The sequence below is a fragment of the Protomyctophum bolini genome, assembly GCF_963924005.1.
Source record: "Protomyctophum bolini genome assembly, chromosome: 8".
Lineage (NCBI taxonomy): Eukaryota > Metazoa > Chordata > Actinopteri > Myctophiformes > Myctophidae > Protomyctophum > Protomyctophum bolini.
In genome coordinates, this window is record NC_137869.1 from 48,219,108 (window position 1) to 48,234,545 (window position 15,438).

Sequence of the window (15,438 nt, forward strand, 5' to 3'; positions counted from 1 at the left end):
CAATAAGTGTGCCAAATATAACAGACTCTGATTGTAGGACGAACCTCATTTTTCAAGACTGGAAAACGAACATTGAAGACCAAATAGTCTAGTTCCCGATTATAAGACGACCCCATTTTTTAAATATATCCTGTGTCCTTTTTTTGTTATTGAAACAACTGTAAACCTTTTCTGAAATGTGATGAGATCAACTACTGTACATGAAAAACAAAACACATAAATGTCTGTTGTTGTCAGGTATCCGCAGAGGTGAATTTGGGTTACTGTTCATGTCACTAGAAGTTATTCTGAAAGAGCCGTGTTGGGGTTGGCTAAAGTCCACATCAGATGCAGGACTAATCTGTCTTTTGGCCATTGATGAGGTTCATTATGTGCACATGGTATGTAATATTTTCTTTGCTGTCATCTACACTACAGTATGTACAAAAACATTTAAGTTCACCTGTCACTACATATTATCCAGTCCAACATTTATAGAGCACATTTAAAAAAACAAAATTTGACCCTAGTGCTGAGTAAGATAATTGCATGGATGTTAAGTAATCTTTTAATGTACAGTACCTATCCCAGTTGTATTTATTTATACACAGTAGCTTTGTTTTACAGATTATAATCATGTTATGCCTTTCAGGGGTTCATCATTTAGACCGGAATATATGAAATTGTCCAAAATAAGGGGTGTTTTGAGTGCACCTGTGTTGATGCTAACTGCAACTGCAACACAGTCCATGGTTACTCAAATAACCGAAGCAATGAATTTAACAACCACAGAGACAATAGCTGTTGTCCCGGACAGATAATAACATGTTGATTAGCTTTAGGATGTATAATAGCTATCACAAATTGTTACACCAAAAACATGAACATTTGTCTTAAATATTGTTTACTAAGACATGTTTTTTTATTGACAAAACCAAAATATGTACATTTGGCTACAGGCCAAATATTCACCTAGCAATCTCCAGGTGTGACACAGATGAATTCACCAAAGAGGTTCCCTGGCTTGTTCAGCATTTGCAAACTGAGAGGAAAAAGGCAGACAAGACCATAGTTTATTGCAGGTATTAAAGTTTGTTTACGTTATTACTTAATGTACACTTTTAATTACGGAGCAATCATATTAATATGTCATTACAGGACAATAGGAACAGTCACAGAAGTGTATGGAGATGTGATGGACACATTGGGGGAAAGTGCTTGGGAAGGACAAAAAAGCATTGTTGAGTTGTATTATAGCAACAGTGCCCGCAAATCGCAGACAGAAATCTTGGAAGAGTTCCCACGCACTGACAGCACCATCAGGTGTCTAATTACCTCTGTGGCCTTTGGAATGGGTGTTGAAATACCAGATGTTCGACATGTCATACACTGGGGACCATCTGAAAACCTGCTAGCCTACTGGCAAGAAGTCGGAAGGTGTTCCAGAGACTCTGCACCTGGGAATGCACAACTCTATGCTTTCCCCAGGTCAACGGCCAAAAATCTTGTTGACAAGAGCATGTTGGAGCTGGTCAAAACCGAAACGTGCTACCGAAAGGCCATCCTCGACTACCTCTATGTCAAAGGAATGGACAATGAAACCATACTGACAGCATGCAACAGAAAAGGCTGCTGTGTTATCTGTGATGGAACATATCTGTAAGTATTATGATCATACCTTGTCTCCTCTTCCTCAACCTGTCCCACTTATCAATCTGTTTGTTCAATTTGTTGATGTGTTGTCCCATCTCCTCTGGCTTTCGAATGTCCTTTTTGCAGGTGAAAGTGGGAAACCCTTCATGGGACCTTCCGGGTAGATGAACAGTTCATCATGCCCGTAGCTCTTGGCTTTGCGATGTCTGCTGTCATTCTCTTCCTGTATCCCTTGCTGGTGGTGATGGGGGCTGCTGCTTGGCCAAGTCCAGATGCTGACAGGATGCATTGCATGTCTTTCCCGAAATCACCGTACATCTGGGCACACTGCACAACTTGGGTGTCAGTGTACCTTCCACCTGACTTTTTCAGCATTTCTTTTGAGGGGAGATATATGCAGACAGTTATGGTGTAAATATGTCAATGCAACATTGCTTTCTTATTTAAAAAAATATTATTTTATTAGCTATTATTATTAGGTCTTTATTGGAGTACTCTTTTCAGGTACCGTGAAGAGAGACAATTGAACCAGCCTTTTTCTTTGAGGCTTTGAGCCCATGTGTTATACCTTAGCCATTTTGCATGTGTCCAACTGTCACCAGACAGTACATTTTGACTGCATAATTTATATTTTTATTCAAATAGTTTAGTGTGAGACACTTAATAAAAAGCTGTACTGTGTTTACCTTTAAACTCTCCGTTTATAAACTCATTCACCAGGTCCAAATTGGTTAATACATATTTTTGAGAGGGACAAGGGGTCTGCCAAGAAAATCTTGGCAGGAGCATGAATGTGCATTAGTGTTATTCAAGTTATCTGCTTAAAAGTTTACTAACCAGTCAGGAGCTTGTGGCAATGGCCAAGTACTTCCAGCGTTTGTATTCCCAGAACTGTACCAGGTCCATCCTCCAGCTATTAATCATGGCAGGCCCGTCCACAAATGAGTGCAAACAAGTAAATTAAAAACCAACAGTGTATACATTAATCAGTCATCAGTGCAAACAATGATGTTTTTAAAGTTTGAGGATCAGTGATGATGTTTACCTTCAGTGTCTGCAGGTGCGATATTGCCCAAGCACTTCAGGTGGTACCACTCTGACCGAAGGCAGTCGTGACCTTTGTGGCACTGTACCATTTGCCCTCCCAAGCGTTCATGGCAGACACAGTAGGCAAAAGTGCCATCATTGCCACAACTGTCAGAGCAGTACCAGTCCCCATCAGGTGCTGCTTCCAGGTCAGTGAAAGACAGGTGGAACCACGGTGCCTTCCACTAACTACAGCAACGGATCAACTCCTCTTCTTTTTCTGTAGAATTGTATTAGTATTGTTATTGATTTTACTTTAATGACAGAGCTGAGATCATTTGACTAGAGGAGGATTCTATAAAACCATTTCATAAAGTACTGCCCACTGTAATATTAAAAACACAAGAGCCTACCTTCCATACAGAGACAGTAAGGGTAGCTGGAGATAATGACATCAAAAGCAGTGGGGAGATTTCTCCTGCTGTCTTTGTAGGACCTTAGTGGGAAATGCCTAAAATCCACCTTGTTTTTGTGGGCAAAATTCATTGACATTGAAATGATTGACATGATCCTTTGAGTGGTGTCGCCCATGCACAGAAATCTGTAGAACACAATTGCATTACTCAATACTTTATATTAATTATATGACTCATCTAATAACTAACTATATATTGTATCACAGTATTTTTTATTTTTTTTAATATATTTTTTATCCCACGATTTTGTAACCCAGTTTTCACCCCTGTGCCAATCATCTACTGTGATCCTGGGCTCTACACACCCTCCGCCAACCTGGGGAGAGCAACGGACTTAACTCGTGCTCCCTTCATGCCTGAGTGTCCAAGTTGCTCCTTTACACCTGACAGGGGGGAGTTTCCCTGGTTGGGACGTAGCGCGTGGAAGGAACACGTTATCCCAACCAGTTCCTTTCCCCTCCATCAAGCGCCCCGGCTGGCCAGGGGGAGGCAGTTTAGAGACCAGGATTACTGCATGTTTTTGTGACGGTACCTACCCTAGGGGACACGGGGAGAACATGCAAACTCCACACAGAAAGTGTCAGTATTTCAATCAAAGGCGTAATGATATTGATATTCAATACAATAAATGAAAATTTAAAATGATTACTTGAACATTGTCCCAGCATAGAGAATAGGACATCTTCTGTGGGGTGAACAGCTGCCGTCTTCTATTTGGGGTGTTCTGAATGAATAAGGCAATAACCACAAATAGACAATTAGTCAATGTAATACATTTTTCATTCTTCTGTCAGCTATAACATTATATTAATTAAATACTGTTAGTACAAATGTTATAATACCTCAACAGCAGCTTTCCATTCCATGATCTGTGCATCATGGCCACGCCGAATCTTGTCAACATGACTCCGTGCTGAATCCTTGGATTGGCTTGTACCAAGTGCATTAAGCATTTTAAATGCATTGATGGTACAGCCTTGTCTCCATAGTTCGACCCCTACACAGGCCTGGATGAAGTTGTGCCTCATCACACATGATGTGAAGAGCACAGTGGAAAGGACCATCCCCAAACGCTTATTTATGATCGGCTGTGCCTCTTCCTCTGTCTGTAAGCTTTCTTTAAAATATATATAAACATTAATTTAAAAAATAATATATTGCTTACATACAAATTCAGATAGGAAGAATCATTTCGACCTTGAACTCATCTTACCTTACATTTCTCCTGCCACCAGCAAACTTGTGGGTCCTGATATTCGCTGCCTCAGGGAACATTGACCTCAAAAACGTCATCGTTACTGGAGCCTTTTCATCTCCCCAGCCCAATGTGGCATCCCAGGAGAAGTGTGGGATGTTATCCACAGTGGGTTTCTGACAAAGTGGCCCACTGCGGTCTTTGAGCATGTCCTTTCTCTGGCAATACAAAAATATTAAATGTCATAGCCTACTCCTTAAGAGTATTATACTCTTAAGGAGTAGGCTATGACATTTAATATTTTAGGGAGTGGGGGTGGATGTGTGTAGCTGGTCTCCTCCAGTGGCTATAATAGAAGGAGGGGAGACGGTGAAATGAAGTGGGGTAAGGGGTGCTTTCAAAGTATTACTCCCTCTTATCGGATGCTTTATCGGCTGCTTTGGACTGCTCTCTCTGGATCATGCAACGGCGCACAATGCTGTCAAAGCTCCCCAGGTAGAAGAGGGCGATGGTCCGAAACAATCCCATGGTCACTATCTGTTGGAGGCCTTCAGTGATGGAAGTAACAGGTGACATTCCACAGGTGAGTGCTGAAAGCATATAGCCATCAGGGCCCACAGAGCTGTTGAAGTTGCCTTGCACAGCATCCCTAACGAAAATCTTGGCCACTTGCTCTGGTTGACAAACCCCAGAGGTCTCAGAGATTAACTTGGTCTCTAGTGGCTTTGTTTTGTTCTCCTCTGCGAGTCCTGGAGTATCTGTGTCAGGCGGGTAGGCCACAGTCACATAGATGTTGTATGGCTTCATCTCCATCTGCAGTGACTCTGCCAGGCCACGGAGAGCAAACTTAGAAGGAGAGTAGGCAGTGTAGCCAAACAGGCCAATCTGGCCTGCTTGTGAGGACACGAACATAATGCGTCCCATCCGGCGTTCCTTCATGGTGTTTATGACGGCCCGTGTTGGGTACACGCTGCCGAGGTAGTTCACCTCCATCATACTTTTGAAGAGCTCCACCTCCACTTCATCAAACTTTGCAGAAATGGATGTTCCTGCACAGCATACCAGCATATCCACAGGTCCCAGCTTCTCTTGAACCTGTTTTATCACACTCTCCACCTGATTATAATCCTTGGAAACATCCACAGATATGCAGAGCACCACCTGTTTGTCATTTATAGCACATTTCTCCACCTCCTTCTTAGCTTGAACTAATTTGGTCTCGTCCCGTGCCACCAAAGTGATGAAAGCTCCTTGCTTGTAGCACTCCATAGCAATGCACTTTCCTATCCCACTGGATCCACCAGTCACCACGACATGGGCCCCGTTCAGTTTCAGAGGTTTGGGACTAATGAGAGGCGATATCATGTACAACAGTAACACAAAGGCAACGATGAATGCTGCGACGACCAGAAGCATAATGAATGGCAGAAGAAGCCACCAGGAATTGATGAAAAGCCAATCGGTGACCAGCCAAGCTGGTAGATGGTCAAATGGTGGACTGACCAACAAAAACCAGCTTACCATCTGAACTTAGCTGGTCTAATGACTGGACAGACCAGCAAAGCCAAGCTGGTATAGCTGGTGTATTGAGTGTACTGGCTTTTGATGAGGTCAGATCAACATATGGAATGTCAGAACAGGTCAGCTCCATTTATGGAGCGTGATGATCTATTCTAGGTGATGATCCAGTCTTCTCCCTCACTGACAGTGTCGTATGGACACATATAGGCGTGACGGACTGACGGCCATATATGGTGGTGCGACGGAGTCACTGACTGACATGTTTCTCATGACGCAACACACTCCATATTTGGATAGCGGGACAGACACACACACAGACACACAGACAGACATGATCTGCTAGGTCTCATAGTAAGTGCTCACTGCGTTCGCAACCAGTAAGACGCGCAAACGCGGGAAGCGAACGCAGCTGAGACCCTGCAGATCATGTCTGTCTGTCCGTCTGTCCCGCTGTTACTGTATATGTGGACCTGGCCCCTTTTGTGCCCATATATGGAGCTGATGATGCAACACACTCCATATTTGGACGTATAGCGGGACAGACAGACAGACAGACAGACAGACAGACAGACAGACAGACAGACAGACAGACAGACAGACAGACACACACACAGACAGACATGATCTGCTAGGTCTCATAGTAAGTGCTCACTGCGTTCGCAAATATTGATGACATCAGGATCTCCATAGCAGGTCGCATTTACTATATAATCCCTGATTTACTATCATCCCTGATGATGTCATAATGATGTCACAAGACTTGGGCACAATAGTTTTCCCCATGTATGGGGATTTTGGGTGACGTACGATATAGTTAACCTTCGATAATCATATAATAATAATAATAATAATAATATAATTGCGATCAATTATATTAGGCCTATATTATGTGTGTATATATAGGCATACCGGTATATGCCTATATATATATATATTATTGGTTATTGTTACAATAATAATAATAATAATAATAATAATACATTTTATTTATAAGGCGCCTTTCAGGGCACTCAAGGTCGCCCTACAGGTTAAAAACAGTACAAAAACACAGTTAAAAGCAATTGGAGTGATAAATACACACACACACACACACACACACACACACACACACAGGCGCTGGTGTTGCTATGGAATTTATGGGAGACGGGAGTGATATGCGCGCGCACATGCACGCACGCGCACACACAAGCAAGACGTAAACTGCTTCTTTGTTATTGGTTGACTCCACGTCACTTTTTGATGTGCTAAAAAAATATGATGCAGATATTCAAACTCGCCTTGGTCAGCTAAATAAAAATGCTCAAATGTTGAGCTCAGACATACAAAATGAGCTACTCCTTCTCCAAAAGATAAAAGATGATTTGCATGCAAAACAAAACAAAGATGGCTCTGTTTCAAACAACTAGTATGCCATAATGGCAGATGAGTGTAAAGATATGTCCAAAAAAGAACTTGTTGCTGTGTGCCTTAGGTATGTGAAAGATGGAATGGTCAAGGAACGAGCAGTAGGGTTTTTGGATACAGCCGACATGAGTACGATTGGAATTGCAGACAAAATCCTGCAGGTGTTGGTCGCACCTTTCAATTTAGATCCATTATTGTGTGTCAGATTCTGTTTTGATGGTGCCTCTGTGATGTCGGGTAGCCATGCAGGAGTGCAAGCTATTCTTAAACACACTTTCCCAAAGGCAGTGTATGTGCACTACAATGCCCATCGCCTTGATCTAGTTCTCTGCAGTGTTGCAAAAGGGTGTGGACATGTGGCTATGTTTTTGGAGACACTGAACAGTTTACACGCATTTATGACTGGTAGCAGCCGTCATGCACGGTTTGTAGACGTTTAGAGGGAGTTGCACCCAGGCAGGCAGCCCATGGAGCTATGGAACAGTCAGTGGACACAAGGTGGAGCTCCAAGTCGGGTCAGTTAGAAAGGTGTTAACTTTGCTTGATGCGATCTTGGAAACACTTGCAGAATTTTCCGAAAGCAACTGTGCAGCAACTAAACTGCAGGCAGGAGCTCTTCTGCAACAGATTCAGACCAAACAGTTTCTCTTTCTATTGGTGACATTTGGAATGTTGTTTGATGTGTCTGATAGTGCAACAAAGGGACTGCAGTCGTCCACTCTGTCGCAGACTGCACGCATTTGATTGAGGGCCTTAAATCAAATTTTAGAAAGTTCAGGAACAATACAGATGACTTCAATAAAGTCATCAAATGAACTGATGACTTGATGACACAACACGACACACGACATTGCAAATTGGGATGTCGGTAGTGTCCGAGCGAGGAGATTGCCTGCAAGGTTAGATCCCTCTGTGTCTGTGGTTACATGTTCACTCGGTAAATCTACCCCAATTAAAAATGACAATTTGAGGCAGTTGTGGAATGAGATGCTGGACCGTCAAATCACGGAGATGGACAACCGTTTTCAAGAAGACACTTACGGTTTTGGGCGTGCCGCTGCTGCATGCCAGCCAAAGTCCAATACATTTGCGGGAAAATAATTTGACCATTATGATTTAGCTGTCAGTGAAGCTGACTGGACAGTCTACACGCAGTAGGGGTGCAACGGTTTTCTGTTTAAAACCGAACCGTTCGGTACAGCATACACGGTTCAATGGGCTCTAATGAACCGCGCTATTTCGGTTTGCATTAATTAATTTCTTACAGCTGGAGCGGAGCGCACACAGACTCACAGGCAGAGACAGCATGCTGCTGTACTACAGAAAGAAACCCCCGCCCCATGAGTAAACTAATATCCAATCACTGTCGAGCTCCCCCCCCCACCCCACTGCCCGTGTGTAACCTGAGCCGAAACTCAGAGAGCTGCCGAGCGAGAGCGAGGCCGAGTTAAGTTTGAAGAAGTACCCGCTTCGTTCAAATCTGCGGTGTGGGAGCATTTTGGTTTTGCTGTTGAGTACAGCTACTAACACTGTATGCAAGCTTTGTTTTAAGTGTAGTGGGTTGAGCTTTACGGGTTGCCCCTAGCAACGCAACGCCCACATCCTTGTCAGGCTGATTAATGGGAGCCGTGAGCGGCTGGCGTGCAGTTGACATTGTTTGTCTATTTGTGCGGGGGGTCGTAGGCAAGAGCGTCTCGGGATATGGTACCTGCACTTGGGTACACTTAATGTTTGTCGCTGCTTGGCGTCCTTTATACTTAATATAGTACTGCCCTAACTCTGCAGGTGCTCTCGGCAGACCCCTGCTTCTGTGGTCCTGTCATTCAGTCCTCTCGTGCTGTGGGCACGTCTGCCCTGGGTGTAGGTGCTGTTGACGGAGGTGAGGCGGAGTTATAGTAGAGATTTGGATGTGGTCGGCTAATTATTTAAATATAGTAATTAATCTTTTCTTTTTGCCGACTCATCCAGAACTAGGTGGCCCACGCCGGGTGTCCTCCGCCTAAAATATACGTGCGTGCTTAATCTTCGAGAGGTAAGGCAGTTGCGCTGCTGGATTTAATGATTTTACATTGTTCAAATCGCAAAGTTATTAATCATATGTTTTTGTCTTGTTAGGCTGGTTTGCCTTGCTGCTGCTGCCTTGCTGCTGCTGTTTTTGTCCTAGTTAATTTGTTCATGATTTAGTTTAGTTTTGTTTTATTTTAGTTTATTGTTTGGTGCAAACCAGCCCTGTTCCAAGTATCTCAGACTTAATGCCCCCTTTCCTTTGATAAATGCTTGATTGAACATAACGGGTAATGTAGTATTGGGCTCTGCCTAGCAGTCTATAGTATTGCCAGTAGCTAAGGGTGCTGTGTTGTAGTCCCGACAGGTGGTGGGTCATGTTGTCTGGGTGTTTAGTTATAGTGCATGCTATCTGTTTAATGTGGGTTTAATGTGCTGTGTATAATTAATTATATTTCTCTTTTCTTGCAGTGTTTGATGTGAAGTGTGCGCTCTCTTGGTGGCGGTGACCTTTCCCCTCATTCCCCTCACTCCCTGCCTTAATCCTCCTGTCCGTAAGGACACCACGGCACTCCCCCTGGCTACTGGTATACAGGTTTTAAGCTTTGCAGGCTATTGCCATTTTTAGATCATTTTAGATATCGACCCTTTGATTAAAGTCACGTTTTAATGAACATTTTGTAGTAAACGTAATAAAGCAATATATTTCCACTGGAACTACACATCTCTGCTCCCCCTTTTTATCATTGCCCAGTGGGCTATTGTACATATATTCTTTGGGTGAAACTCCCAGAGTGGCATAGTCTGGTGTTCTGTGTCCGGGCCTTAGTGCCCTGGCCATATAAGCATATCCCGTACGCAAATGGAAACACTTCCAACATGGGGGCGCATCTCCAGCGTCACCACCCAGAGGTAAAGCTCTCTCGGAGCAGACCAGCAGCCCCGCAGGTAACGCCAGCGAGAAAACAACAGTCTATCGGCGATAGTTTCCATAAGCCATACAGCACTGATTCAGAGAGATACAAGAAAATAACCCATGCAATAGGGATGTGGATTGCTAAAGATATGCAGCCATTTTCCGTGGTTGAAGATGTTGGCTTTCGCCACTTAATGAAAACGGTCGACCCATGTTACATTGTACCCTCCCGTACTCATTTCACCACCAAAATAATTCCTGGCATCTACAATAACGTGCGCGAAGGCATTGAAGAAACTCGCCCCATGGGGCGAGTTTGCAGGACTGCCCTCTTCATTTCCCAATCCGACATCTAGTGGACCGTCACGGTGAGGTAACTCTCTGTAGCCCGGGGGGTCCAACCCCATCTGTGGTCAGCATGAGGCTTTGTGTGTTAGCCAAATCTTCTTCAATGCCTTCGCGCACCTTATTATAGATGCCAGGAATTATTTTGGTGGTGAAATGAGTACGGTAGGGTACAATGTAACGTGGGTCGACCGTTTTCATTAAGTGGCGAAAGCCAACATCTTCAACCACGGAAAATGGCTGCATATCTTTAGCAATCCACATCCCTATTGCATGGGTTATTTTCTTGTATCTCTCTGAATCAGTGCTGTATGGCTTATGGAAACTATCGCCGATAGACACACACAAAGCAGTGACCGAATGGAAGTTGGAACGGCCAAACATAACCATCCCAGTTACAACAGATAATGCTTCAAATATAGTGAACGCGATTAATGAAGCCGAGCAACTGGGGCCACATATCGGCTGCTTTGCTCACACCGTTTAGCCAAGAAGGCAGTGGCAGGCAACACGGTGTCACGACTCCTTGGGAAGGTAAGGAGAGTTGTATCTTTCTTCCACAAAAGCACCACAGCTGCCGCTGTTCTGACCGAGAGACAACGATCGTTAAATTTGGATTAAAAAAAACAAGTTAATCCATGACGTCAACACTCGTTGGAATTCAACACATGACATGTTGGAACGTTATCTTGAACAGCAGCCTGCCATCTACTCTACATTAATGGACCCGGCTGTAAAGAAGAATGTCACAAAGGACATGGCCATGTTGAATGATGATGAGCAGCTAATTTGAGAACAATTTGTTGAACTACTCAAACCACTCAAGACTATGACAATTCTCATGAGTAGTGAAACACACCCCACCGTATCAATGATCTTCCCTCTGAAAGAAAAGATTATCAACGACATGGCTCCAGACCGTGAGCACACACTAGACCCACAGCAGCCTAAGGACACCCCAACAATCAGAGATGCCAAAGCAGGGATTATAAAAGACGTGCAAAAAAGGTACAATGACCCTGATCTCCAAAAGTACCTCCTGGACCCCAGGTTTAAATCCCTGCCATCCCTAGATGACCCATCCTGTGACAGACTCTACAGCTGGGACCTCATCACAGAAATCCTGGAGAATGAACAGCAGGTATTATTTTTGTTTTTGTGATTTTATGATTGCATATAATTGTATTGTTGTATTATTATTATTATTATTATTATTATTATATTTTGTATTGATGCAAATGCAGAATACATGTCTGTCATGTTATTCATGAGATGATAGCTTATTTCAATTGTGGTCCTCAGAAACAGAATGTACATTTATTTAGATTAGCTGTTAGTTATTAATTTATTTAAAGTGTCTTGAGACTTGACACTTTAATAAAAATGTAATTGAATATATATTAAAACACCTGTTATTCTTGCAGAGTCAAGCAGAGCCAGAGGCGAGGCCAACAGAGGGATCCACAGAGGGACGGAATCCATCCTCCCCTCCTCCCCAGAAGAAGACAGCCATGGCAGAGCTATTTGGAGACGTCTTCAAAACACAGAACCAGGTCAAGCCCCATTCCCAGTTAATTGAGGAGGAAGTCACATCATACATGTCAGCGGACTGCATCAATGTTGATAGTGATCCTTTTGCCTGGTGGAAGAGCAACGAGAGCAGGTTCCCCCATGTAGCAAAAGCTGCACGTCGTCACCTCTGTGTCTCTGGAACCTCTGTTCCAAGTGCAGAGAGTGTTCTCCACCGCAGGGGACATTGTTAGTGCATGTCGCTCTCGCCTTCAACCTGAGAATGTTGACAAGCTTGTCTTCTTACAGAAGAACCTTACAATTTAATGAATAGAGAACAAACAGCTGAGAGATATTATTTTTTTTTTTATTTTTTATTTTTTATATGTTTAAGAATAGATAGCCATTATACTAGTACTGAAGTACTTTAAAATAGGCTATTTTGTTTGCTGGTGCCCATTTTTATTTGAATGTTTCCCCTACATCTTGAATGTATACACTTATACAGTAGTCTAATGAGCCTATAGTACTACTGAAGCACTTTTTTAATTTTGTTTTATTGCCATTGGCCAAAGCTAATGTGCACCTTTTGTACCTACCTCCTTTTATACAGTGTGTGTGTGTGTGTGTGTGTGTGTGTGTGTGTGTGTGTGTGTGTGTGTGTGTGTGTGTGTGTGTGTGTGTGTGTGTGTGTTCTGTCTCAGCTACTAGGGCAGTCAGTCTGTCTGGAGAAGGCATTGTTTCATTTATCCCTAGGTGGCTTAAAAAATCCCAAAACAAACATACATCCTGTCTAGTAGTGTCAAGTAATAGTATGTCAACAATGTGCTATATATGCGAGAGGTGGGACCTTAGGACCTGGGAGCTCAGAACAGGCGGCAGCAACAGCCTTTATATGGCCAGAGAAGCTCTCGTGAGATCAGAGAGTCGCGTTTGTTCTCGTCCGTCACTGGGGTGTGGTTCAGTCCGGGGCTAGCGTCGCACATCGGTGGCCAGCACCGTGCGCCCAAACTTGACTAAAACAGGTATGTTGCAATGCGAGCTATGCTTTATTTTGTTTGTTTCATGCAGAGGCGCAACACTGACCGAACGCTAGGGGGGGAAATAGAGCGGCGCCGCTTCGCGGCGCCGCCGAAAAATCCGTCCCCCCCGTCCCCCCCACCACCCTAGGGGAGGGGGGGATGGGGGGGTCTAACCACCAAAACGTGGGGTTATGGTTAGGGTCGGACTACAGAGAGGTTGTTCCAGTGACTCAATGCACATACAAAACTGCTTTGGCACAGTTATTATTATTATTATGAATTACCTGGCAGTGGCTGTGATTCCTCCTCCTCCCATGTGTCTCAAAACGTAAAAGTTTAACCACATTATCAGCAGCGCCTAAAACAGGTCAAAACTCACTGACCATCTGTAAGTCAGCCTATTCTATATAAAATGTACAACACCTGGGCAGTTTTCAGGAGAGCAGACTGGGTTCGCATGTTTTAAATATGTAGCCTTGTGGCATGTCATGTGGACGCAGCGGGGTCCTTGAAATGAAACGGGTTGAGAATCACTGCTACTGCTATATAAATCTTCTGTTATGGGGGTCCTTCTCTTCTCTTCAAATGGGGGGAGGGGGTCCGCGGGCTAATACGTGTCCATTTGGGGGTCCTTGACACGAAAAGGTTTGGGAACCTGCACTGTACTAGAGTAGAGGATAAAGTATATTCATTAATCTCCTATCGATCTAGTCAATATACGTTAGACGTTACCAAAAGTTGTGTGTGACACCAAAATTGGTGATCTATTGAATCCTGTTCCTGTATTATTAGAATCATTACGCAATCACCACAGAGTGCAAAGCACATTGGGTCACTGATGGCGGTGTAACAACTTCCAAAAAAGGTAGATGGGCCAAACCATTTTGGGATTTAGACAGGGGTGGATCAAATATACCCTTTAAAATATATCGCGTTTATGAACGCAGGATTTCACAAGTATTACTCCTAAGATAACTTTGGAGCCAGGGGGGATAAAGGGGGGGGACCCCCCAGCCAGAGGGGGACCCCCAAACTAATTTGGGGGGGACCAATGTGACGCTGGCAGGGGATTCGTCCCCTCCGTCCCCTAGCCTATTGCGCCCCTGGTCATGAGTCAGTTTATACGTACTTATCACTGTCACTGCACTCCACAGTTCTGGTGGTGCTGTGCAGCAGGACGGCTAGGAACCAGCAGCTACTATGTATGCACGTTAACAAGAGTTTATAGGTAGGAGTTAACTTATGTTACGTTGTTTATTAGCAACCAGAGGTTCATGTACATACTAGTTGAGTGCATTTACCCAGCACGGTGGTTTATGACTAGATCCACAGGGTGTCTTGTGATGTGTAAATAATATGCTTTTCTGTATCATGTTGTAGACAGACCAGACAGACCCAGACCCTGGTCAGCCCATGCTCCTGCCGTGGGTGTACATGCCTCGGCCTATAGGTAGGAAGATGGGCTTGCCAGTACATTGTATGTGTTATTTGTAATGATGATGGTGCTCAGGGAGTAATGATATTTTTGTATATTGTAGGCTGACTGGTGACACACATCGTGGTCAGCAGGCAGCCGCTGCTCTTCTCCTGTATTTTATTTTACTGATAGTTGCTACTCAAGTGCCTCACCAGTTTATCGTCATAGTCCGAGCTGTGTACCTTCACAATAATGACCGTGCTGTTCCCGTTCCCCCCTTTTCTAAGTGTGTAGTGTGTTAACGAGTGTACTTGTATTAGTGTGTGCGCATATTAAGCCGCAGTGGTTTTAACCTTTGTAGTGGACTATTAGTTTTAGCAGTGTGCTGAGTGCTTATTATTATTATTATACTTATTGTCCCCGGTCGATGAGAGTGTTGGTACACACATCGTATTGTTGATAAACATTCTGCTTATTTAAATAAAGTGTTCAATGGTTGTACACACAAAAAGCCTCTGTTGTCTTGTTAACCTGAGTTTGGGTCACCACAGTAACAGTAAATGTATGGTTGGTTCAGGGTCTCTCCCCTTAAAGAGAGTGGCGTAGTCACATTGATTTATTCCAATATATTATCAGTGTCCATTTGGTCACATATATATATATATATTTTTCCTTCTTTTCCCTCTGTGTGTTAAGCATGTGCAGCAGCTATATCTGGTTGGACCATATAATGTATAACCTAATTCTGATCAGTGTGATAGATTGTACTCGGTGTTCTATTAAGAGTACTGCACGGACTGTTGTGTGATCGACTGCTCATGCCTGTTGTATTTCATTCTGATATTCTACCCAGTAAACTGGACCTGCTACTACAATATACTCCAGTGTGTTCGTCTGTTATTATTAAGAACCCAACTCACAAACTATAACAATCAGTGTTTGGGTCTATTGTATTACGCCTCTTGTGCAGA

At 43.6% G+C, this 15,438-nt stretch overlaps 2 protein-coding genes across 2 annotated transcripts in view; both read right to left on the bottom strand.

Annotated features, from left to right (window-relative positions):
- LOC308319836 (uncharacterized protein) overlaps positions 1 to 15,438 on the bottom strand; it is a 116,034-nt gene that overhangs the window by 46,217 nt on the left and 54,379 nt on the right. The window lies entirely within an intron of this gene.
- Positions 4,638 to 5,789, bottom strand: LOC308320040 (3-dehydrosphinganine reductase). The gene has a single exon (XM_080770341.1). It carries the CDS (start codon positions 5,743 to 5,745, stop codon positions 4,735 to 4,737), a length of 1,011 nt encoding a protein of 336 aa, XP_080626467.1. The 5' UTR covers positions 5,746 to 5,789; the 3' UTR covers positions 4,638 to 4,734.